The 27,327-nt window shown below is 40.4% G+C and overlaps 1 protein-coding gene and 1 long non-coding RNA gene across 2 annotated transcripts in view; one reads left to right on the plus strand and one right to left on the minus strand.

Annotated features, from left to right (window-relative positions):
- The window catches only part of LOC142142024 (uncharacterized), a 226,312-nt gene that overhangs the window by 122,758 nt on the left and 76,227 nt on the right, over window positions 1-27,327 (minus strand). The window lies entirely within an intron of this gene.
- The window catches only part of PRSS12 (serine protease 12), a 182,884-nt gene that overhangs the window by 71,639 nt on the left and 83,918 nt on the right, over window positions 1-27,327 (plus strand). Inside the window, exon 6 of the mRNA XM_075200339.1 lies at window positions 26,654-26,832. Coding sequence (XP_075056440.1) covers window positions 26,654-26,832 — 179 coding nt within the window. The remainder of the gene's footprint in view (window positions 1-26,653; window positions 26,833-27,327) is intronic.

The following is a 27,327-nucleotide window of genomic DNA, read 5'->3' on the forward strand; positions in this document are numbered from 1 at the left end:
AAATAGTTTAATGGATAATTTTGATTAATTTGTAAAAATATTGTAAATGTGCAAATATATTTATAATATGTCACCTTTATATGGGATAAATTACTAACCTTCCATATATAACAGATAAGCCAACAAGAAAAGGCCAATATTCAAGCTTAGCTTCACTGTACTAATTCATCAAAGCTTAAACATAATGGCTAAAAGATTAATGATATTTCATGAAGAAATGTTTTAATATAAGGTTTGTCAAACTGTTGTTAAATAGATGAAGAGATATGTGGTACCCTTTCAATGCACATGCTCAACCATTCAATAATTTTTACTGGATAAAAACTAGAGATGAGCAGGCTCGGATATCTGAAATCCGAGCCCACCCGAACGTTGCCGATCCGAGCCGGATCCGAGACAGATCCGGGTATTCCCGCCAATTGCAAAACTGAAACAGAGGCTCTGAGTCATAATCCCGCTGTCGGATCTCGCGATACTCGGATCCTACAAATTCCCCGCTAGGCGCCGCCATCTTCACTCGGGCATTGATCAGGGTAGAGGGAGGGTGTGTTAGGTGGTCCTCTGTCCTGCTATATCTCGTGCTGTGCTGGGGAAATAACAATGCCCTGAGAAGGACCCAGCCCAGCCCAGCACAATTTTTTTTTAAAAAGTTATAAAAAAAAGAAATTAAAAAAAATATCCAAAAACAATCCTGCAGTATAAGTCCATTGGTACTGCAATATTACAAAGTTCACTGATTCTGCAGAATAGACTGGGAATTAGTGGAAATGATTGTTATTGAATGTTATTGAGGTTAATAATAGCGTAGGAGTGAAAATAAACCAAAAAACTTGATTTAAACACTTTTTATGTTTTTTTCAAAATAAATCCGAATCCAAAACCTTAAATCCGAACCAAAACCTTTCGTCGGGTGTTTTGCGAAACAAATCCGAACCCAAAACCTCAAGCAAATCCGAATCCAAAACACAAAACACGAGACACCAAAAGTGGCCGGTGCACATCCCTAATAAAAACATGTATAGCGCTGCGGAATTAGTGGTGCTATCTAAATAGATGATGATGATGACCCACACAGGTCAGTTACCATAAAAATAACACACACAACAATTTGTTCGCAGCCCCATAAACATTCTTCCCACTGATGTGTTGAAGTTAAAAGACAATTGTTATATTAAAGAACAAAACTTACAGGCTGCTCCTTACACTGCTCAAATCTCTGTCAACTGTCAGTTTCTAGTAGAGATGGTCACTGACCCCCGTGTTTTGGTTTTGTATTCGGTTTTGGATCTGGATTACCGTTGTGTTTTGGTTTTGGTTTTGGTTTTGCAAAACCACCATTGCGTGTTTTGGTTTTGGTTATGGTTTTGTTTGGTTTTGTTTTGCTATTTTGTTGGAAAATCAATGTTTTTGGGCCTAAAATAACCAAATTTAGTGCTCCACCTGTTTCTTGGATAAGTAATCTAATTGTAAAGCTAATAAATTATCCAAAAACAGTTTAATTCCTGGTAGGTAGGCCTTCAATAATTCTACACACAAACCAGATTGTCTTCCTCTCCATCTATGCATATTGGCAATGCAGCCATCGTCTTTGGGTGTATATTACACCCTACACTTATAGTTAAATATCTAAAGAAATGGACAAAGGCAGTTTGGTTTCTGTCTCTATAGCCCCCCCCCCCCTCCCTCCACTTGTAGTTGAATAGAAAAAAAGCAGGCTGCATAGACTGTAGAATTAGAATATAAAAAGAAATGGACAAGGCAGTTTGGTATCTGTCTGCATCAGATCCCCTCTCCACTAGGAGTAAAATAGAAAAAAAGCAGCCTGGATAGACTTAACAATATAAAATATAAATGGACCAAGGCAGTTTGGTAACTGTCTGCATCAGACCCCCCCCCATCCACTTGTATTAAAATAGAAAAGAAGCAGCCTGCATAGACTGTAGAATTAGAATATTAAAAGAAATGGACAAGGCAGTTTGGTATTTGTCTGCATCCTAATCATCCACATCATCATTAGCTCCCTCGTCGCCTACACAAATCTTCCCCTCATCCTCTTCTAATTCCAAAGTGGCATCCTCAATTTGTGTATCACCGGCTACACTCGGGCTGGTCAGGCACACATCAGCAGAACTGCTCAAAGGGCCCTTCTTTATGGGTACACTAACAGAATGCTCACGATTAGACATCCCACTGTTGGATGGACTCTCCACAGGGATTGGTGTCATTTTTGATTCAGAGCCAACATTATCCTCTAATGCCTTACTGTTATCTTGCTTTGACGCGTAACAGTAGTTGTGCACCACTTGTAAGCTCGGTAACATTTTTGGATCTGCCACTAATAAAGAAAGGCGAAGGCCTCCTTCTCTCTTTGCCACTGCGTGTGTAGAATGGCATGTTGGCAATTTTTTTTTGATCGGCACTTAACTTATGCTCAGTTACACTTCAACACAGTAAAAAAAAAATTGGTGTGTGTTTTTTGGACTGATTGAGAAACACTTGGTAGTTTGACATCGCCTTGGCCAGATGACGTACTGGGAACACTAACATCAGGACTGGTGACAGAACCTGGTTGCTCATTCTGCTCATATGTGGACTGCTTTGAATCCATTCTGAGCCCAAAGCACTTGTAGTGCTAAAAAGTATTTGGTAGATACTGCTGACAGATATTAATTTTGACAGCCAGAAATATTTATGCACAATTATGGGGGACACCCCAAAAGCACTGGGGAGTGGTAAAAATTATTTGGTAGATACTGCTGACATATAGTAATTTTGACAGCCAGAAATATTTATGCACAATTATGGGGGACACCCCAAAAGCACTGGGGAGTGGTAAAAATTATTTGGTAGATACTGCTGACAGATAGTAATTTTGACAGCCAGAAATATTTATGCACAATTATGGGGGACACCCCAAAAGCACTGGGGAGTGCCAAATATTGCAAAAAAAACAAAAATCCTCTATCCTCCTCTCCTCTCTAGCGGTTTTTGGTAGATCAATTGGAATAAGAATATTGTATTCTCTGTCCCTGCTCTAATCAGCCTGTGACTACACCCTGCTCTCTCCCTCTGTCAAATGGCGATGGATTGCTGTGGAGGCGTGCATTTATAATCTTCAAGTATCGCGAGAACCGAGCCCCGAGATCTGACGATGTCACGATGACGTTCGGCCTCGATTTGGATTCCGAGCGGGCGGGAGAGTACCGAGCTCGATACTCGGATACCCAAAGTTCGGGTGGGTACGGTTCTCGGGGAACCGGACCCGCCCATCTCTAGTTTCTAGTTACCTATAAATAGAGAGAGAAGTATCTACTAGTGCCCAGTATAAACAAGAGGTGGCTGCCGAAAACGGGGATAGTGTAGATGGGGGGACCCCTCCCCCTGGTTGGATATCAAAGGACCACAAGAAAACTTGGGGTAATCCCCAGGCGCCCGTTATGGTGTAATATTATAGCATGAAAAGAAAAAAATATGTACTAGGGACCATCAGCATTTAATAAGTCCATGCAAAACCGCAAGGGTGAATGGAGACATGTGCTCCATCTTCCAATGCTGCGGTAACAATCAAACCATATTGTATACAATAATTTAGATAAGAACAATAGACAAGCAGCAGTCTTGCTGTCATTCAAGGTTCTGTAGACGAACAAAAAACTGCTCACTTACTCGTTATAGTGCAAGTTGTCATAAAGTTTAGTCCGATGGTATAGACACCATTGGCTAAAGTTTGTGAGTGATATATGTAGCACAAACTGTATACATCTCAGGCTGTAAATCCTTCCCGGACTGGTTTCATAAATGAAAGTCAATATAAATCGATATGGGTCAATAAACACTCCAAGGATGGCAGTAGCTCCGGTACAGCACAGGAGGGGAAAGAAGGTAGACTTACCCCGCTCCTGGAGAGCCCACTCTTGGAGAGCCCGCTCTGCAGATGTCCATTCGGGGAGGCCACTGTGTGAGTCTCTGTCCACGCTGCTTGGCATCCAGCTGCCGAGTGAAAGTTTGTGATCCACGCATGCGCATGCGATAGTATTTGTCCGGTCTGTGTAAACGTGCAGCCGGCTTGGCAATACAAAAGTGAAAACTGTATAGGTTATGGAAAATGTTGGTAAATCCGTTTGGAGTTCGTAACCTACGCGTTTTGCCCAATGATAGGCTTCCTCAGGGATGTTTGGAGGGCAACGTCCATTTTGCCTCCTTTTATAGTTGTCTTGTAAACGGAATTGTCCAAATAGAGAGTTATTGTAGACCAGATGTGTTAATCAAGACCTTTTTATGGGTAGATTCAATATTAAGCAGAAAATTTATGCAAATATATATAGATATATGTGGAATTCCTCTGAAGAGAACGGGAATAATGAAAAATGTAAGAAAATCCTCTGTTGCACTAATTATGGATAGAATGAGAAAACACCATGTTTGTTCATTACAAATCAAAGCAAGGTGTATACTAAAGAAAGCTGTTAAGTTCAAAGTCAATGTTGAGACCTCGTGGTGTTAAAGTCTTTAATGTATAGATCCATTTGCTTTCTTCACGTGACATGGACCGAATGAAATCCCCACCCCTCCATGATTTTTTCACTTTACAAATGCCTAAAAACTTAAGCACTGAAGGATCTTTATTGTGAAGGAGGGCAAAATGACTTGAAACACTGTGTGCTTCAAACCCCTTTTTGATGTTACTTTGGTGCTCGCTAATACGGGTGTGTAGATCTCTTGCAGTCCTTCCTATATACTGCTTTCCACAAGGACACTCAAGCATATATATCACCCCCTTAGTGTCGCAAGTTATTTTGTCTTTTATAGTGTACGTGACACCAGTAGCAGTTGCAGTAAAAGTACTGACAGGTTTAGTGCCCCTCATACTGCTAGTTATACATGCTTGACACCCCTTACAATGGAAAAACCCTTTACTGTCTTCTCCTAACCATGTACTAGTGGGTGTTTGTGTGGTAGTTGGAATACTGCTTTTTACAAGGGCATTCTTCAAGTTGTTGGCCTTTTTGTAAATAAACCTTGGTTTATTCGGTAGAATCTCCCTCAATTTCTCGTCACCCAAAAGGATGTTCCAATGTTTACAGATAATTCTTTCCATCTTTTTGGAGTCACTACTGTGTCTGGTGATGAATGAGGGAGCATCAGGTTGCTCAAGAGGTTTCGTTGTTTTCTTGATTAAAAGATTCCTTCTGTCCTCTTTCATGACCTCGACAAGGGCTTTTTCTACAGTAGTACTGTCATAGCCCCTTTGTAGAAACCTATCTCTGATCAGGTTGGCTTGTATGTCATATTGTTCTAAAGTGGAACAGTTCCTCCTAATCCTAGTGAACTGGCCTTTGGGAATATTACGCAGCCAGTTGGTATGGTGGCTACTGCAGGCTGGAATGTACGAGTTACAATCTACTTCCTTTAGATGTGTTCTAGTTGCAACTCTGTTATTTTCAATGTATATCTCAAAGTCCAGAAAAACATAATTTTCTCTGCTGAAGTTGGCTGTAAATCTCATATTGAGATCATTAGTGTTGATGTATAGTAGGAACTCTTCTAGCTGCTCTACAGTACCTGTCCATATGCACAGTACGTCATCTATAAATCGGTACCATTTGTGCATATATTTTGCAAATGGATTGTTGTTCCATATATTTTGATTCTCCCAGTGGACCACAAACAAATTTGCGTAACTGGGCGCCCATCGCTGTCCCGCGAATCTGTCTGTAGTGCCCACTGTTCGCCCAAAAGTAGTTGTGGTGTAGGACAAATCGTATACTCTGCAGAAGAAATTCTATCTGCTCCATTTGAAGGTTAGATTCCTCTCTAAGGATGGAGCTCACATGCTGGCACCCCTTATCATGATCGATATTCGTGTACAATGAAGTTACATCACATGTGAGAAGGATAAAGCCCTCTTCCCATTGGAGATTCTGTAGAACCTCCAATGCATGACTAGTGTCCCTCAAATAACTTCTTTGCTGGGTGACAAGTGGTTGCAAGAAGAAGTCTATGTAACTTGATAAGTTGGTAGTAAGCGAGTTTATCCCAGAAACAATGGGTCTTCCTGGTGGGTTGGTACGGGATTTGTGCACTTTTGGGAGATGGTATATAACCGGTAACCTGGGATCCTTGATCTTTAGAAACTCTAGTTCCGTTTTGTTAAGTATCCCTTCCTCTGATGCACTCTTAAGTAGTTTCACTAAATCCCTATGATAGTTGGCCAGGGGGTCACTTTTTAGATGCTCATAGGTATTTGAGTCCTTTAGTTGTCTTTCCAACTCAGTTAGATAGTCAGTGGTGTTAAGGATAGTGATCCCCCACCCTTTGTCTGCTAGTTTTATGACAATCTCGCAATTGTTCTTAAACTCTTTAATGGCTTTTATTTCTGCACTACTGATATTGCAGTGGGAACCTTTCTTCTCTATTTTCAGATGCTCAAGGTCATTCTCAACAAGTTTTTGAAACGTAGTAATCAAGGATCCTTTCAAACAGTTAGGGTAAAACGTGGACTTATTTTTTTAAGTCGTAGTCAGCCTCAGGGGAATGTTGCAGATGTGCTCTGTGTGTTCTACTCATTCTTGCTCTACTAGAGGATGACTTGGGAGACCCCTTGTATCCACACAGACTTCTCAGAAACAACTCAACACAGCATAAAAGTGAAAAACACCAGTTAAGGAGTAGGTATAGATTTAACCAGTGGTGAGGACAGAATAGTTTACAATGCACAATAATACGATTTGCACTATAGTTTCAAGCATGTTAAATTGAAACAACAGCAGCATTAATCAAACAAAAACTCTTTAAGTTGCAGAATTTCCTTTCCATTACTACCTTTTAGAAATAGCACAATGTACCAATCATATATCCCTATATCACAGTTTCACCACTCTTTTAGTCACAGCTGGTTACACAAACCAAACCTAGTTGCCTATCAGTAATTAAAGCTTACTGCTTAAGCTAAATGAATCCCACAAACAATAGGAATTTAAGAGAATTCAGTTGTATTAACTAGATGAGCAATTATTGATTTCATCAAATCAAATTTACTTCAGTAGAATAGAATTTAATAGATTAGAATAGATCTGAGGATAAAGATTACCACAGTGCATGATAAACTAGACTCAAATTCCCTACAACCGTACTGTAATGACCTACCGGCCAAAGAAAAAAATAACATTAACAGAGGTAGCTGATAGGGTTGAATGATGCCACATCTCAATCAGTAAACGAGGGATATAATCCTTCTCTGTCAACATAATATAGTAAAGGTATTTCTACAGTTTACACCACATTGGTGCGCTCTATCACACCAGCTAAATAATGTAAACAATATAAACTCAGTGTTAGGCGTTAGGTACCAGTGGAGCACTTGGTTGGTAAACTGGGTTACATGAACTTGACAAAGGCAGTTTAATGTCAATGAAGTCTGAGGCAGTCCTGTACACAACTGTACTGAAGATAACATGGTCTTGTATGACGATGAAGGGTAGTGATGCAAACTATACAACCTGACAATATATATAGGTGTTATATGGGAGCACACCTATCTGTCACTGTAGAGGCGGGACCCTTGAGAAGACTCAGCAATTATCAGCATGGCCTCCTGTTGTTGTCTCTTTCTGGCAGTGGACTAGCTTTGATTGTCCACTGCAGTAAGACTTTCCTGGCCTCCCCAAGAGGTTCAGTGGCATTGATAAATTGTGAAACATTTCCCACACAGCTGTCTGTAGGCTCCATATGTCTCTCCTCTCCCAGTCCTTCTTTCTCACTGAGTCAATTGTGTGTCTGGCAGGTAGGCATTCCCCCTCCTTGCTCTGCTGATCCCTCTTCACCCACTAGCAGTGTCTCTAAAACTAGCTCTGTGAAGATACCGAGTTTTCTGACCCAATTCTACCCACTTCACTCTGGCTGGCCACCCACCAGTGCCTTCCTAGGCCAGGGAAGCCTACCTAGTACCTTCTAAGGTTCTTATTAGTCACTTAGGAAAATGCAGTTAAAAAGTACATTTATTGTAATAAAAAAAATCACTAGATTATTATGTACACACAGTAAATAAATGCCAGGCAGGTTTACCACATCATATGTCCCTTACCCCACTAGCTTAAGGAGTTACAATCACCTGGATGTCCTGACTTATAGACCCATGGATTTCTTCTCTTAGCTGCAGCTGTAGTCCATTGGTAGAGAACGACAACTCCAAACCAGCTACACTGCACCTTCCAGGATTCAAATCTCAGAATGAATATCACCCCCCCCCCCTTCCTGGAGTGGCTCCTTTTATCTAGGGTCAAATTTCCACAGTGCTTTCCCCTCCCTGGGTATACCTCTGGGCCTTTCCTAGTTAAACATTGGTGAGTCCTGAACTAGGGGGGTTGGAGTGGTGAGCGGAGATGAACTGTGCTTCCACAGAAGCCCCCTGCTGGGATGCAGACAAAACTTCTGGACTAGTCCTATGGAGAACCAACATGTTTTTACAATGAATAATATGGAATGAAGAAGTCTCTTATCTAGGCATGGCTACAATGTCCACTTATCCACATGTAATTAGACACTGCAGTTGTACTCTGTTCAGCTGGGGAACAAAAGCAAGGGCTATAAAAACAACATATTATAATCCACATTTTGTGAAAAACGAGGGACAGGATAGTTACAGTGGGCAGTGGCGCCCACTGGTTGGTCAGTCTAAAAAAATGAACATATCTAATAGAATTAATCAATTGTGGAAAGCTACCCATAGATGTCTGCTCACGTGTTCATCTCAATGTTGTACTATACTTGCTTCAAAATTAAACATACCGTATATACTCGAGTATAAGCCGAGTTTTTCAGCACATTTTTTGTGCTGAAAAAGCCTCCCCTCGGCTTATACTCGAGTGATGCTCAGGGTGATCTAAGTGACCGGCATTCCTAGTGGGGAGAGAAGGTGCCGTACTGAGAGCAATGCAGGATGCAGCAGAGCGTGACCTCTGACATCACGTCACACTGCGCAGAGCCACGTCAGGAACAGATGCTGCCCGGCAAAAACACAGATCGGAGCCACCAGCGGGGAAACTACCCAGCACTCAGTGCCAGCTCACACACCGCCCGGACAGGACACAGCTGCCCGCCTGACCTCACAGCCATATCGACATCGCTCCTGCTCAGACCGGTCAGCGTCTACCCAACGTACCCAGGACCGCGCACAAGACTCCTGGCATCCACCATAATGGTAGTTTGACTACCATCAGAAGGTAATTGCATACTTTTGTCACATTTGATTCTGAATGGGATACACATTCACCATTACAGCCCCTACTGTGCATTCCAGGCTGCCAAAGTTAATACAGGCAGAAGCACTATTTACATCCATCTACCAGCGGCACGGACACTCTTATCAGTGCAATGCCTACAGCATCCATTAGAAATACTGCTCTGCATGTTGAACACTGTAACATTTACCTCTGTTTAACACTGTGCCATATTTATACTGTCTACTGTTTATATTTGCTTTATACTGTATGAATCCAATACATCTATACTCATTAATCAACCTACTGATGCATCAATTAATGTAATTTTATTGGTATCTATTTTTATTTTTGAAATTTACCAGTAGCATTTCCCACCTTAGGCTTATACTCGAGTCAATAAGTTTTCCCAGTTTTTTGTGGTAAAATTAGGTGCCTCGGCTTATATTCGGGTCGACTTATACTCGAGTATATACGGTACTTTAATTATCTATATTGTATATATAGATTTTATGTACCTTTTACTTTAAGCAAGTATGTATTCTCAATGTCATAACATTTTCGTATAATTGTTTTCTCATTAGTCTTAATGTATTGTGATATTCTGTACAAAATTGTCACTCACCAGACTTCCAGACCTAGAGTTAGGCCAATTGCCCCTCTGCCGACGCCTGTGCTGCGCCGTGGCCGTCCGCCATCTTGACTGTGGTTTTGCGCATGTGCAAAACCTGGAGGATCCTTTATAACTTTCCCTTTAATTGTATTGGCTATCCATTAGCCTTTTCCCTATTTAAAGCACCTCTGACCCCTCCTTAATTGTCTGATCTTGATTTTCACCTCCTCGTGTCAGCTGTGCTCTCTGTTCCTGTGGCTGTAGTTACTTTCAGCGTTCCTGCCTCATTACACTGGTCTTTGAGTTTCTACCTGCATCTTACCTGTTGGCCGGATACTTCTTAGCCACCTCCGTGGTAAACCTGCCTCCTGCTGTATGCTGTAGTGACCACTGCATCTCACCTGTTGGCCGGATACTTCTCAGCCACCTCCGTGGTAAACCTGCCTCCTGCTGTATGCTGTAGTGACCACTGCATCTCACCTGTTGGCCGGATACTTCTCAGCCACCTCCGTGACAAATCTGCCTACTGCAGTATGCTGTAGTGACCGCTGCATCTCACCTGTTGGCCGGATACTTCTTAGCCACCTCCGTGGTAAACCTGCCTCCTGCTGTATGCTGTAGTGACCGCTGCATCTCACCTGTTGGCCGGATACTTCTCAGCCACCTCCGTGACAAATCTGCCTCCTGCAGTATGCTGTAGTGACCGCTGCATCTCACCTGTTGGCCGGATACTTCTTAGCCACCTATGTGGTAAATCTGCCTCCTGCTGTATGCTGTAGTGACCGCTGCATCTCACTTGTTGGCTGGATACTTCTTAGCCACCTATGTGGTAAATCTGCCTCCTGCTGTATGCTATAGTGACCGCTGCATCTTACCTGTTGGCCGGATACTTCTTAGCCACCTCCGTGGTAATCCTGCCTCCCGCTGTATGCTGTAGTGACCGCTGCATCTCACTTGTTGGCCGGATACTTCTTAGCCACCTCCGTGGTAATCCTGCCTCCCGCTGTATGCTATAGTGACTGTTGCTTCTCATCTATTGCCCGGATACTTCTCAACCACATCCGTGGTAAAGTTATCATTCATTGACTTTGTTCTATTATTGTTTTGTCTAAACATTTGCTGGCTATCTCCTATTCTGTCAGTCGTGAAATTACCTCTGGTTCATCACCACTGCCGCGCTATATTTCTCTAGATGGACTGACTTTGTTAGCCTCATATGGGATAACATTACTGCTGTTTGCTTATCCCATAGTTCTGTTTCATCTCTCTGCTTGTCCGGGCAGTTGTTGCTACACTCATCATATATATACATATATAATTGTTCTCCTAAGTATCATTGCATCTTTAATACCGTCTGTCTCTATATTAAGCTGTACTCAATTGCTCTGCTGCACTCACTTGAGGACCGCGACCTGCGTAGTGATGCCGTAGAAACCCATACCCTCTTGCGGGGGTCCCTTGAGGAGACCAGTCGCTACGTTAGACTCCGCGCCTCGAGAGTAGTGATAATAACTGGCAGAAAGCTGGGTCAAGAACTCTAGTGACCGTGACAAAAATATAGTAAATATATAGCTAATAGTTAATATAACCTATTTGAAGGACAAACAAACAAATGCATATTCATACTAAAAAAATAAAAAACAAATGTATGTAAAATTCATGGTTGAGTCCCTTTCAATATATATGTACTTGGTTTCCAGTGATCATCAGTCAGTGTAGTTTAGAATAAAGACACGAGGACAATTGACAGTCAAACACAAAAGAATATGACTTTGTAGAGATAGGAAAATATTCAAGTGATTCTTTGGCAGAGTGGAAACTTTTGAATGGAGCACTGGAGCAGCTAAAGACCCTTGTTTCAGAAAAAACAAAAGGGAAGCTAAGCCAATTTGGTGCTCAAATAGGGAATGAAGCATTGTAAAAACAAAAAAGATTACCTTTAGGAAATATAAGCTGTCAGAAAAATTAAATTAGTATATGTGGTTAAGCAGATGGAGAAAGCAGATGTGCAAAGGCATAGGCTTAGGAGAAAATGGGTAAGTAAAGGGGACAAAACCTTTTCTAGATCTATAAGTGAAAGGAGAAAAACCAAAGGAGAAATTGTAAGACAAAAGGACAGAGTGATAAAATCAATGAAGGGAGACATGGGTATAGCATATCATCATAGCAGATCAACTTCATAAGTATTTCTGTTCAGTATTTACAGTAAAAGGAGAAGGAAAGGGACTGAAATAAATTATGGAATATATATACAAAGAAGGTAGACATGAGTGGAGGGTCAGGTCTCTCAAAGCTGACCCGTCAGATGGATACATTAAAAAATACCAAGTGGTCTATTTATCAATGTCAACCAGATTTCTGTATCGGTATAATTTTTAAGTACAATTTTTAAATTAATTAAGTATAATTTTTATTGCTGCTTATTGAGGTGATAGAAAAATATACTTTATTTACTATTGAAAAAAAGTGATCTCACCAGGACAGCGCTGGCGTAAAGTGACTGTCTTGGAGAAGCATTTCTCCATAGAGTAAACTTTTACCTTATGCTTACCTCTGCGGCGAAAGTCATAGCTTCCCGTATTGTCTAAAGTGTGCAGGTGTGATGATAAGTGTATGCATAGTCGCTGAAGGTTTCTGGCTGATCTCTGTATTCTAACTACATCATGCACTTGTACACAATTGCACAATGCAGTGTTTCAGGTCTGTGGCTCAGCAGAAGAGCGTGGTCCCATTTGCTTTTAACAGCACAGAACTTTGGAGTGTTTTAAGTGAAGAAAAAAACAAGAACTCAGAAGTGTGTTTCACTTCTCGATTTTCCAGGAAAGGGTAATTCTCATCTCTCTACTCACCACCTGTGATTGTTACAAATACTGCTAAATACCTTGATAAATCTGTACCTAATTCTCTACTCATGAGAACTCATTCAGTGACCTGCTACAGGTAGTTTCAGAGAAACACTTACCTGTGCTCCCCCTAGGGCATGTCCCCTGCCTCTGATATCATAGTGCTCCACTAGTTTAATGGGAATGCAGTGTAGACCCCTTCTCACTCTTCCTGTGTCTGGACATCTTACGTTATGCTCAGAGAACACCAGGTTCCCACTAGCTTTGTCTGTTTCCCACCCCTGGCTGGGGCTAGCCATTTATGATGTCTCTGGCAAACCATCAATCACAGTACTGTCTCTAGCTCAGGTCCCACTTGGCTGCATATGGCAATGGAGTGTGCCATCCTCTCAATGCATAATTCCCATATAACGCTGACACAGTGCTGTGGAAAGGAGCAGGTGAGAGGCTATATAACATTAATAGGTGTAGGTGTGCCCAGGAATGGGTCTGAGGATGAAAAGAGTAAGTAATGGAACGCAAGATTCATGTCCTGATGTGTAGCTCAAGACTATAGCAGTTACTCTTTCTCCCCAGAACTAGTTAGACTCTTAAGCTGGGTACACACTACACTGTTTTCGTCCAATAATCGGCTCAAACAGCCGACATACGACCGTTCGTTCAAAAGTCGGGTCAGTGTGTACAGTTACACGATGGTCGGAAGTCTGCCCAAATGGACGATTTTCGCCTCATTTGGTTGGTCGTACCGTTTAATATTTTTGTTCCAATCTCGTTTCCGCTGTGCAGTGTGTATAAACTTCCGACAGATCCACGACAATCCTCCGATACTTCCTCAACCTGGGGGGCGTGTGTATGTTAATTTTTATGTCAATCCCAGTCCCACGTGGTGCGGAATCTGCACATCACTGTGATTTGCATCGATGTATATTGCACCTGTCTGGCTGCAGACCATTACACTTGTGCAAAGCACGTGTGTTATTACGCTTTGCGTCTTTGTCGGCAATGTATTCATATTTACTCTTTATACACTTATACCTTTATAACCTATTAAAGCTATATTAACCTTTATTAACTTATAATTGTGAATTACCCAGAATAAACCACACAGTGTTCAAGCAACATTTTTATTGCAAGAAAAAGGTACAAAAATTTTAACACACACAGCTGTCAGAAAGATCCGCATGAGAAGTGAGCACGCCCATACCAATCAGAGAGCTGAGTACTGCAGAGTATTATTTTTAAGGCATTTTTAAAGGTGCTACTGGTTTGTGGCAAAACAGGTCTTGATGTCGTTTCTATTCCCTTTGATTTCTTTATCTACGAAACAAGGAAATAAAAAATGTTTATCATTTAACTTCTATATCTGTAATTTATATTCTACGACATAAATACTCTCATTTTCTCACCTTTCACACTGCTCAAGATCAGTTTATATTTATATTTTGGTCCCTGTGGCGAAATCGCAATAATAGCGGGCTTAACCTCCGAGCATTCTGGAAAACAGATGCCATTTTGGTTATTATAACTAGAGATGGGCGGGTCCGGTTCTCCGAGAACTGAACCCACCCGAACTTTGGGTATCCGAGTACAGAGCTGAGCAGCTCGGTACTCTCCCGCCCGTTCCGAATCCAAATCGAGGCCGAACGTCATCGTGACATCGTCGGATCTCGGGGCTCGGTTCTCGCGATACTTCAACTTTATAAATACACGCCTCCACAGCAATCCATCGCCATTTGACAGAGGGAGAGAGCAGGGTGTAGTCATAGGCTGATTAGAGCAGGGACAGAGAATACAATATTGTTCTTGCAATTGCTCTAACCAAAATCGCTAGTGCAGAGATAGAGGTTTATTATTTTTTCTTAATATTTGGCACTCCCCAGCGCTTTTGGGGTGTCCCCCATAATTGTGCATAAATATTTCTGGCTGTCAAAAGTCATATCTGTCAGCAGTATCTACTAAATAATTTTTAGCACTCCTCAGTGCTTTTGGGGTGTCCTCCCTAATCGTGCATTAATATTTCTGGCTGTCAAAAGTCATATCTGTCAGCAGTATCTACTAAATAATTTTTAGCACTCCTCAGTGCTTTTGGGGTGTCCTCCCTAATTGTGCATTAATATTTCTGGCTGTCAAAAGTCATATCTGTCAGCAGTATCTACCAAATAATTTTTAGCATTCCCCAGTGGTTTGCGCTCAGAATGGATTCAAAGCAGTCCACATATGATCAGAATGAGCAACCAGGTTCTGTCACCAGTCCTGATGTTAGTGTTCCCAGTACGTCATCTGGCCAAGGCGATGTCAAACAACAGAGTGTTTCCAGATTAGTGCAAAAAACGAAAACCCCAAAAATTTTTACTGTATTGAAGCGAAAAAGAAGTGTAACTGAGCAAAAGTTAAGTGACAATAAAAAAAAAATTGCAAGCATGCCATTCTACACACGCAGTGGCAAAGAGAGAATGAGGCCTTCACCTTTGGCTATTAGTGGCAGATCCAAAAAAGTTACCCAGCCTACAATTGGTGCACAACTACTGTCACGCGTCAAAGCCGAGCTGCAAGATAACAGTAAGGCATTAGAGGAGAATGTTTGCTCTGATTCACAAATGACAACAATCCCTGTGGAGAGTCCATCCAACAGTGGGATGTCTAATCGTGAGCATTCTGCTGATGTGTGCCTTAATAGCCCGAGTGTAGCCGGTGATACCCAAATTGAGGATGCCACTTTGGAATTAGAAGAGGATGAGGGGGAGATTTGTGTAGGCGACGAGGGCGCTAATGATGATGTTGATGATTATGATGCAGACAGATACCAAATTGCCTTTCTCAATTTCTATTTATATTCTAGATTATATAACGGCTGAATAGTTTTCTATTTTACTCCTAGTGGAGAGAGGATCTGATACAGACAGACAGCGTCGGACTGGCCTGCCGGGAAACCGGGTGATCCTCCGGTAGGCCCCGACGCTGGTTAGCCACGCCCCCGCCCGGGTCCGTTCTTCGGTTGACAGGCAGGTCAGGTGACACTGACAGCACTGCACTGTCTTTTCAGTGCATAGAGCACAGACGCGACTGTGGCTCTCTGCACATGCGCCATGCAGACAGTCATTGGTAGATGAGTCACATGACTCATCTTGGAAGAAGACCCGCCCATGTTGGAGACGTCCTGCCGCCCAGAGGAACTACACGAAGAATGCAGGAGCCATTGATGATAAGGTTAGTAAAGCGCGCAGCGTTGCAGCAGCGAGCAGCCTGTCATTTTGGGGGAGAGGGACATGAGAGATGAGGGGCTGTAAGGGCATGAGAGAGGGGCAATAAGGGCATGTAAGATAAGGGTCAATAAGTGCATGTAAGATGAGGGGCAATAAGGGCATGTAAGAATAGGGTCAATAAGGGCATGAGAGAGGTGCAATAAGGGCATGTAAGATGAGGGGCAATTAAGGCATGTAAGATGAGGGGCAGTAAGGGCATGTAAGATGAGGGTCAATAAGGGCATGAGAGAGAGGTGCAATAAGGGCATGTAAGATGAGGGGCAATAAGGGCATGTAAGATGAGGGTCAATAAGGGCATGAGAGAGAGGTGCAATAAGGCCATGAGAGATGAGGCATAAGAGCATGTGAACTACCATGGCAGAGTGCCAAAGCAGCATGCACAGTGTGAAGAGGGGCAAAAGCAACATGGCAGAGTGTGAAGGGGGGCCAGGTCAGCATGGCACAGGGTGATGAAAGGGGGCCAGGAGATGGGGGGGAGCAAAAGCAGCATGGTGGGCACAGTGTGATCATAAGGAGGCACTGCATGGTGATTAAGGGGAACTAGTGTGTGTCTGATGGCACAGCGGGCTTGTGGCAAAGTAATGTTTGTGTGGTAGGTGGTGGAAAAGTATTAATTGTGGGTCCTATTGATTTAACGCCAGGGCTGGTTGAAATTTTCTAAATGTACCCATTATTTTTTCCAAATAGGGCCGCCAACATTCCTGGATCCAGACAAGCCGCAAATAAAGAAACCAGCAGCCACAGGTGGTAGAAGTGACAAGAACAGGTAGGACAGTCTGTCTAGTGCAGTCTTGGCTAACCTGTGGCACTCCAGGTGTTGTGAAACTACAAGTCCCAGCATACTCTTCCAGCAATAGGCTGCTATATATTGGCATAGCATGCTGGGGCTTGTAGTTTCACAACACCTGGAGTGCCACAGGTTAGCCAAGCCTGGTCTAGTGGGACAATCCCGATTTTTGGTGACTGTTCTGCCCAATCTAAGGGGCAGGTCAAGACTGTGTATTTTTTATATACACACTACATTCTTTATATACAACACTATGGTGCTAGCTATCCTTCGTGAGCTGACCACTCCCCCTCTAGTGTCTGGTCTCGCTTCTATGATGGCTGGCCACACCCCCTCTGGTGGGCCCCTAGCGTTGCAGTCCCCCGGTGGGCCCTTCATGCCCCAGTCTGACACTGCAGACAGATACCAAACTGCCTTTGTCCATTTCAATTTATATTGTACAGTATATAACGGCTGAATTTATTAGTATTTTATACAAGTGGAGGGGGGCCTAGAGAGACAGAAACCAAACTGGCTTTCTCCATGTCAATTAATATTGTACAGTCTATAATGGCTGAATTTTTTGGTATTTTATACAAGTGGAGGGGGGCCTAGAGAGACAGAAACCAAACTGGCTTTCTCCATGTCAATTAATATTGTACAGTCTATAATGGCTGAATTTTTGGGTAGTTTATACAAGTGGAGGGGGGCCTTGAGAGACAGAAACCAAACTGGCTTTTTCCATTTCTTTACATATTTAACTATAAGTGTAGGGTGTAATATACATCCAAAGACGATGGCTGCATTGCCAATATGCATAGATGGAGAGGAAGACAATCTGTTTTGTGTGTAGAATAAATGAAGGCCTACCAACGAAGAATTAAACTGTTTTTTTTGGATGATTTATTACCTCAACAATTAAATTACTTGTCTCTAAAACAGTTGGAGCACTAAATTGGGTTAATTTAGGCCCAAAAACATGGATTTTCCAAAAAAATAGCAAAACAAAACCAAAACACGACGGTAATCCAGATCCAAAACCGAATCCAAAACCAAAACACGGGGGTCAGTGACCATCTCTAATTATAACGGTACAGGTATGTGCCCAAAGCATTTACATGTCTACACATGTTCACTGAAATACCTTTGTGTAGAACTTCTTTAGTATATTTTTCTTGTTCAATTTCTCCTTGTTTGCTAACATTAGTGGTATCAGTGGTATCTAAACAGGCCTTCTCACCGTTAAATCTTCGTTCTGACATAAAAAATTAGGTTATAAATTAGAATTTTACATTGCTTTATGTGACACTACATCTACACTACAGGTACACTACATCTGCTACTGACCTTTTTTAATGTCGTTGTCTTCCTGGTCCAGTACTTTGACCATCATCTCCACCTCTCTTGGGCTCATTGGATTTGCTCTTTGCTCTTCTTGAGTATCTCCATCCCGCACCTTAACTTTTCCAACATTTTGTGGTCCTTCCAGCACCATCTCTGACTCTATCTCCGTCTCCGTCTCCATAGCTGCAACCCCCACTGACACCTACTCCTCACCCGCAACCCCCACTGACATCTTCGCCTCACCCGCAACCCCCACTGTCACTTTCTCACTCGCCATCTTCTGACGCTGCTCGGCGCCAAACAGGTTCCTCTGTCATTTATACACACAGACATGGGCGTTTGTTTCTGCTGTGGACCAATCAGCGATGATGCACGCCGAGAATGGAGCATTCCATTACATACGAAGGGGTTTTTATTATTAGGGAATATTCATTGCATTCCACTTTAGCAGTTAAATGTTTTTCTAAATTTAATGTATATTACTAAACTTCTATTTCATAGAAATTAAGGGAGTTAACTATAGCTAAAGCTCTGCCCCTTTATGCTAATGTCTTTGGTATCTCCTACATTTCCCCACAAATGTCTCTGCAGTGTGTACGGAATTTAAATCATTGTTCATGACAACATGGCTGTAAAAAGTCGCTAAAGGGACGTCCGCTCTTCCCTTTCTCGTCCTAAACAAGGCTAGTGTGTATGCAGTCCATGGACCGAGCGATCGGACCATCGATCGCATGTAAAATTGCTCGGCATAAAAAGTTGGTCGAAATTTCTGTAGTATGTACCCAGCTTTACTTGTACAGTGCCTCTTAATGAGGAAATGTGTGAATCAGCTCAGTCACCTCTGATGATCGGAAGGAGGGAAGGAACAAGTGGCATGCCGAGCAGGGATCAAGAAGAGGTGAGCTGACTCTTCAGTGATCTCCTCTCTGGTCGGGCTGAGAAGAAGCCATATAATGGTTAACACCATTCACAGATGACATTAACATTCCAGGTGAAAAGAATCGAAGCTGCAAAAAGTTAAGCTGCTTTGTTTAAGTGGCACTTTTTGCCATCTTTATAGAGCTTTACGGGGAGAATGCTAATGATCGAAAAACTGTGTTAAAATATTAAAAGCTTTACATTCACTTAAAAATAGACCTTCATAAGATGGCAATGGATATAGAGGAGAGGCTGGCAACTATGAACCAGTGAGCCTGACAGCAGTAGTGGTAAAATAAATGAAATGACACAGCTGAAATAAATAATTGTAGAATATCTCAAATTCAGCAACTTACAATAGTCCAAGCATCATGGATTTACGCTTTGGAAGATCACAGAAAACAAATCTGATTTTTGGACTGTGTGGCTAAAGTCATAGATCAAAGTGGAGATGTTGATGAAGTTTATCTAGATTGTAGTAAGACCTTTGACACAGGGTGGGTATTCACAGGTAGTTGAGTGGATATGATGTTGACAGAAGGATAGCCGACTGAGAGCTGTAGTAAATGGAATAAGAGAGAGTGGTTACAACAGAGTACCCCAAGGACCTATACTTGTACCAGTCCTCTTTCACATCGTTATTTTTGACACTACTGATGATATTGAACGGAAAGTATGCCTTTGAGTAAGGGGGGATGGTTGGTGACTTAATGATTCATGATTGAGGTAGATTAAAGGCATGGTTAATAAAGGTGACTACTAGTTCAATACCAAGGAAGGCATTGGGTCTCATGAATCAAATGAATATTGTATTAACGGCACAAAAATGGCAACTACTGAAGAGGAAAATTACACAAGAGTCACTATTTTCACGTGATAAAGGTAGGCAGATAATATCACAAAACAATGGCAAAGACCAGTAGGATATTAGGTTGCCAGTAAGAGACAGGTGGTGATGTCTCTGCATAGATTGGTGAGACCACACCTAGAATACTTCTGAATGCCATAGGACATAAACAAACTGGAGAGAAGGGCACTGATATGATGCAAGGTCTACATCACAAAACCTACCAGGAAATAAGAAAGGACCTCAATATGTATAACTTGGAGAATAGGAAGCAGAAATCATATGATATATGGGAAGTATTAGAACAAGAGAACATGCATTAAAACCGGAGGTTAGTAGGTTTAGGTGAACTTTGCAGAAGACTTACTTTATAGAAAGGGTATTAGATATATGGAATAAGCTTGCAGCAAAGGAGATAAAGACTTATACAACAGCGGAGTGTAATCATGCTTGAGATACATATATGAATTTCCTAAAGCTATCATAAATCTGAATGAAGCTGAGGATCAAATAGGGTCCGAGGTTTTTTGGGATACAAATTTGGTAGACTAGATGAGCCATGTGGAATTGGGCTATGTTCCTGTATTATTTATTGTGTATTTAGAAAGGCCTTTCTATATTACTTAACTCTATCTGTTATATCATGGAAGAAACATTTGATACACAGTTGTGGGACCTTTTACCAAAATGCTTGGTGTTTGAGGTTTTCTGGATGAATTGCAACACAATGCCTAAAATGTACTAAAAACATTTAAAACTTACCCATGTCTCATTTCCCTTTCAACAACCTGGTATTACATTTCTCACAGTGGTTGAAGTAGGAAGACCACAATGATTACTTTTGTATGTACAATATGATCACTAGGCAGCAGCAATTGTTTACGTTTTTCTTCTGGTTTTTGAAACTTTCTGTAACCTGAAAGCTATAGTACTGTATTCTGTACCTCTGAATTAAAGATGCCATGCTAAGGACACTGGGCTGCGGATATGATATGTACAGTATTATTTGTATTATAGCAATGATTACTGTTATAATAATTATTATTATTATTGATATTGCCATAATTTCTTTATATAGCTTCATTATATAACATACTTACAATCAGATACCTTTGTTCAGATATATCAGTGTCTGCCAAAGAAGAGCTACTATATAATCAATGTAAGTGACTACTTAGGAACCCCAGTTAGTTTTAACTAGCTGACATCTCACTGAAGCTCCAGCCCTTCAGTCTGTCCCGTACGACAGGCTCCTTTTTCCAGCTCCTCGCCTTCTCATCGCTGTCCACTTACCTATGATGTGTTAACACAAAACTGACTTGCTCTATCATCAGACCAGTGCTAGGTAAAATGAGGCATTAAATATGAACAGCAGGGGTTGTCCATTCCAAGCCTAACAAGCTTCCAAGTGTGGATTGCAGACCTATAGTGAGACTAGACGTGCATAACGTGAAAGCTAGTGATTGGCTGACTGTCAGTGACAAGAGATAGACTGATGTTTTGCTGTCAGGTGCTCTGACAGTGACCCACATGGAGGATGTAAGTGACATCTATGCTTCTTCTTTATTTGAGAATGTTATTCTTTTAATGTACAAATTAAATTTATCAAAAAAGTTATTATTAGTAGTAATTATTGTCCCTCTGGATATTTGTGTTTTACTGCAATGCCTATAATTTCTTTAAAGGTCATTTCACATCACTATATTTCATTAAAGATATATATTTGTGGGTGTATTGTGTTATTGCAATTTGTGCAATGTACAGTAAGATTCTGTTGAACTAAATGTTGACATTTACTAATAATAAAGGTTGTCCTGGGCATGATACGGTGACAAGAATTTACAGCCTGCAAACATTCCATAGAGCAGCTATTTGCTAGGCACATAGTGGCTCATGCTGAGTTGGGTGCATGGCCATTTGCATAGCCCAAAATACACACATTTGTACTAACTATGCCTACATAAAAGAATATGCTTATGTTTTGGAACTTGCGCATCCTTATATTTAGAGAAACGGAACAGGGGAGGGCAGGGGTGTACAAATGCAGACATAGTACAGCAAGGGCTTGTTTGTATAATTGCACACTGAGGGAGACCTACAGGGTGATGCAGCTATGCTTGTCATTAGCATATCACTTGCAGGGGCCCAAGGCTAGTGCTAATAAACACTGATAATGATGGTGGCAGTCACCAACACTAGCAAACCTCTGAAACTGGTAGTTGCTTTCTTTATTGCTTATGTCTATATTATATGATATTGTGGGTATATTTTAGAATTCGCTTTTATACACGAGAAGGAAGTTTTTTTTATTTTTTTATTAAATCAAACCTAATAGCAAATGCGTTTTTCGCTATCTAAACAAATGTTAAAAACATTTCTTGTGCTTATCACATGGTTTGGTGCATGTAGGTGTAAGTACTCCTGATATTAACCTGGCACATATACAAGTGGTACCGAGCTGGATGCATCTTGTGATGTGTCCAACTCAGCATATAGGTGTAATTTTTTAGTGCAGCTTATTTTTTTGTCGAATATGCATCCAACGTAGCATGAACCCCATTATGCACATGACCATGGAACATAGTTCCGTTGAATACTCGTTCAGTTGAATGAAAGAAAGTATACAGAAGGCATGTAAACTAATTAAAATGCAGCCATACAGCATGTATACACCAACGTAGGCATTTGCTCCTTTGAGTTTACATCACAATTCAATAGTTCTGCTGTGCCCTCTTGTTTTGTGACACTTCAAATATTTTTTGTTGAGTGTTATATTCCCATAATGCGTGCTAGGTATTTGACCCCAACTATTTTATTAACTGATGAGTAAAATACTTCTTTTCTCACACAGCTGCTTTTACCACAGTCAGTGTTACAAACACCTAGTAAATGTGATGTGCTAAGTGGTAAGTGTCCTAGTTCACACGCGGCAGCCTTTTGGAACATTCTGGCACAAACCTTTGCAGCATATTATATAGCACACTTTGTATAGACAGAAGGTTTTGTGCATAATTAAAGCGAATTTTGGCTTTCTTTCAAATATTTCGGAAGATATGTATTTAAAGAAAAATTATACCATACTTAGGTTTTTTTCACTTATTTCTTTAAAAAAGCTACTTAAAACACTTTGCTTTTTATTGTCAGGGTGTTCATAACATAAAGTTGCAAACACTTTTTTTGTGACACTAATGCTAAAGTAACAGAGACCAGCTCCTTAGACACTGGCCAATGTCTGGCATTGGTCACACTGCATGATGAAAAAAGGATGTTTAAATACTTTACACTCCTCCCACTGCCCTAGGAAACATTTGTTGGTTAATGTAGTTAGAGGAAGGGTCACCACTTATTAAATCTAAAGGTACACAACATTTTCTAATAAACACAATGAATGTTGGTAAAATGTGTCGAATAAAAAAAAAAGACAATTTTATTTTTGATATTTATTCAGGTTTAATTAGATTATTTGTACATTTCATTAGTACTTACATGACGATCTAATTTTATATTAATTTAATATAGTTTTATGGATAATTCTAAAAGAATCTTAGTTTTTCTTTCATGACGACATCCTTGTAAAATGACTTCCAAATCTCTTAAACCAAATTTGACATTTACTTGTTTACTACTGTTTTGAGAGCAGGGAATTGAGAACTTATGGCATGCTTTTCTCCACTGTGTAGTAGCTGCGCCCATCTGTTGCTGTTTTATTTATGATGTGTGACTAGTATATCTGCGTGGAAACAGGTGGGTTAATTTGCATAAATTATAAGATGTCAAACTAAAGAGATGCAGCGGGGACTTTTACAGAAGTGGAAAAAATAAAAGTTATATGAGAATTCCATATTCATGACATGAGATTTTCTTTACTCTGCTTTAATTGATGTCCCCTTTAATTGATGTCCCCATCGTGTCTTTAAAATCTAGAGCTGGTCACTCCACACATTCCAACCTGTCTTACTGTATGTCTATATTGTACAATACAGTTTCATTTCATTGTGAGTTTGGTACACTACATGATGAGGTTGGGCAGACTTTACCTAAGTTGGTTAGTTATTCAGATCTCTCTATAACCTGATGTAAATATTTCAACTTGTGAGCAAAGTGGGGTAATTACTGTTACATTGGGCTAAATAACTTGTACATGGAAGGAGCTAATAATGAACCCAGTTGACACACCTCATATAATAATGTGAAAGAAGAGCATAGAAATAGTTAGGTGGCTTTGACTACAGTGGTGGAATGAGAAGATATTTTACACATGCACACTCAAAGCTTTAGATTCAAAATTGAAACTTCTAGGTTGAAAATCAAAGCCCAGTTCCTTATAATTAGTAAAAGTGTTTCGCTCTGAGTCCATATAACTGAAATACCAAAGGTACTGCAGAGTTTATTTTTCCATCTCCTTTGGAATTGCAAAGATGATGCAAAGTTCTGGAGAAAAGTTCTAACATTTCCCCGTGACATGATTAACTGCTTCATTCTTCATCCTTTAGGGAGCAGAGCACTGTCTTTTTAGCGGTTCTTCACAATTTAAATGTAGGACAACTGTATGAACTATTTTACCTGGCCAGAATGAGTCTTTTTGAACCCTTCCCCAAATATACAGACACAGGGCCGGATGCTAAGCTGGACACATTTGTATCTACAACCTGAAAAAGTGAATAGCACAAGGCTATGACAGGCTACGATACTATAAAAGGGAAAATTATTTTAGATTTCTTGTATAGATTGGCTGGAAGCATTGTTTCAAAAAGAAAGACAGAAAAACATATTAATTACTGTCTTATATTGATTATAATCAATATGTATTGAATAATATGTTTGTTGTAATTGTGTAATACCATATAACATTATCTTAATGTTGAATTGTTTCAATAAAAGAAAACATTTTTACAAAAATGAATAAATCTACTTGTGATGTAATGAGAAATTCTTAGTCTTTCGAATTCAATTGGAAATTCTTCTGTCTTTCTAATCCAATATGAGAACCGATGAGCCTGCTCACTACAAAAGCACACATCTGAATGGCTGTGACTTGAGCGTGAGGAATTGCTTGTGATTGACTGAGTGGCTTATGGGACTCTCTATAACTCAAGGTTACAATAATTAAGCAGCGGATTCTTGTAGTGAGCAGTTGGGTTGCCTTTACTTTTTTCCCTTTACATTAGATTCCAAAGACAAAAGAATTTCCCATTGGATTGCTACAGATCGAGAACAAATAAGAAGATTTTATTTGGCGTGAAAGTGATAAACGAGGGGTTGGGGAATGTTTTATTCCAATAAAGTGTATTAGAATGTTGTTTTTTTATTTTTGTATAATGGACAGTTCATTATACTGGAACCACTGGGGTGTTAAAGTTACCACTACATGGTAGAAACTTGACTGTAAAGACTAGGATATTGAAATAAATGTGAAAAGGTCCACTCTGCTTGTGTCTGTTAACATGTACAAACCAATGCAAATGCATCCAGCACATATCACCCACAGGTATATTGCACGTGAGCCTTATCGAACATATCCAATACTAAAGCTGTGTTTTCGTATACAGTTTGTACTTGAATTGTTTGAGACAAATGCAACACTAGTGGGCAACTGGCCAAGAGTCTTGCCCGAATAAAATTAAGTAATAAATAATTTTTTACTGTGGTCTTTTCTATGTTCCCCACTGACATGAACAGGTACTGTGGGCGATGTCCCTGGTGGCAGTAGCAGTGGTAGGAATTTATAGTGAGCATTTCCACCACCCTTTTAAAAAAAAAATAATTTACAGTGCTTTTACTTTTTTTTTTAAATAAAATGTACATTATTTATGGATAACAGTCATTACAGCATTATCATGCATAAAAACGAGGAATTGTATTGGCCCCTTATTATTTATTGCTCATTATTAAAATTTGACATGGGGAAAACCATAACATAATATAATACTGCAGAAAATACATTTTGCACATTACTTATGCTCTTACTAAATATCTATGAATATAACATAACTTGAAATGAACAATTACCTTTTAAAATAAAAATACAATCATACACTCAATCCTAATAGTTTTTATAGGTTTTACCTCTATGGGGTTGCTGCAGTGTGAGTAGTTTGCCAATTTGGTAGCATATCTGGCGTGGAAGCTTCTATAAAGATTTGCATGATTCAGCCACCCATGCCAGTCTGCACCTGGAGAGTCAGGGCAGGACAGGGCATTCTAAACTAGTTTGAGTACACTAAGGACATGTTTGCACAAATGTGAAGGAATGCAAACCAGGAACAAGATGCATAGACGCCTGAGAAATCTATATTATGTGCTGGTGGTCTTGGGCAGATGCAAACAGTGGACATTTTTTATTGCACTGCTATTTGTGCTTTTTTTTGTTGCTCAGGCATATATTATGCTTTTATGTGAGTGTTTAAGCAAAACATTTATTTTATACATGAGATGGGGAGTAGTTTCTGCTGTATTAGAGAGGGTTTTACGTTTTATTGATGTCTAACAGTGAATGCATTTATTGCACAGAAAATAAATGGATAAAACATGAGAGCAAGTGTGAGGTGTCTGTGACATGTGCCTGGTGTAAACTGGTCACATATTCTACTGGTGCAGACCTGCACGCATCTTAAGATGTGTACGGTTCAGCATATGGACATAAATGTTCTATATTTATGTGCAGCCTAAGTACTCTCAAGTTGGGAACAACTATGCATCAGGTCCTACATATCTAGAAAGTCTCCTCCTAACCAAGCTGTGCAATTATATATGATTCAAGGTACATGATTTGACATTATTTCTTTCTTCCATGTCATTTGACATTTCTGAAGAACACTGGTTATATTAATTTTTCTGACAGGGGTGTTGCGAAGGCATGGAATCAAGCTCATTTTGGAGAAGGTACAGGTCCAATCCTTCTGGATGAAGTACAGTGCACAGGAAATGAGCTCTCTATAGAGGATTGTCAACGTAGCTCATGGGGTGAACACAACTGTGGACACAAAGAAGATGCAGGAGTTTCCTGCACACCACTGGCAGGTATCCCATCTGGGTAAATCAGCTGTTCATGTGTTGTATAATTACAAGTTTCCAATGCTACAAATCATTCAGGCTCATTAATAAGCTATAAGAAATGTGAACCCGCAAAGCTTCATTTTTTGAGCAAGTTTTTGTCCATCAGTCGCATTTCCAGGTTCATGCCCACATCCTAGTCCCAGCCCCTATAGTGTAAATGCATCTAGATTTGCATGTTTGCAGATACAACTGGAAATGTGCATTGTAAAGAGTAAAACATTAATTCAGTGTCCAACCTACTAATACTAAGACCACCCCCTTCATGCATTTACACTTTTCAAATTTTCTCTTAAAACACTGTTTGGCTTAGCGTTATTTATGTGTTAAATTAATCATGGGAGTGAGTAGACATTGGGACTGTCTTTATAACATGTGTCACTTTTGTTAATTGCAATGTTTTTATGACATTGATCAGTGTAATGGTCTTTTCTGCTAAAGTACGACTGAATGGTGCAAAAT

Source organism: Mixophyes fleayi, chromosome 1 (assembly GCF_038048845.1).
Source record: "Mixophyes fleayi isolate aMixFle1 chromosome 1, aMixFle1.hap1, whole genome shotgun sequence".
Classification (NCBI taxonomy): domain Eukaryota; kingdom Metazoa; phylum Chordata; class Amphibia; order Anura; family Limnodynastidae; genus Mixophyes; species Mixophyes fleayi.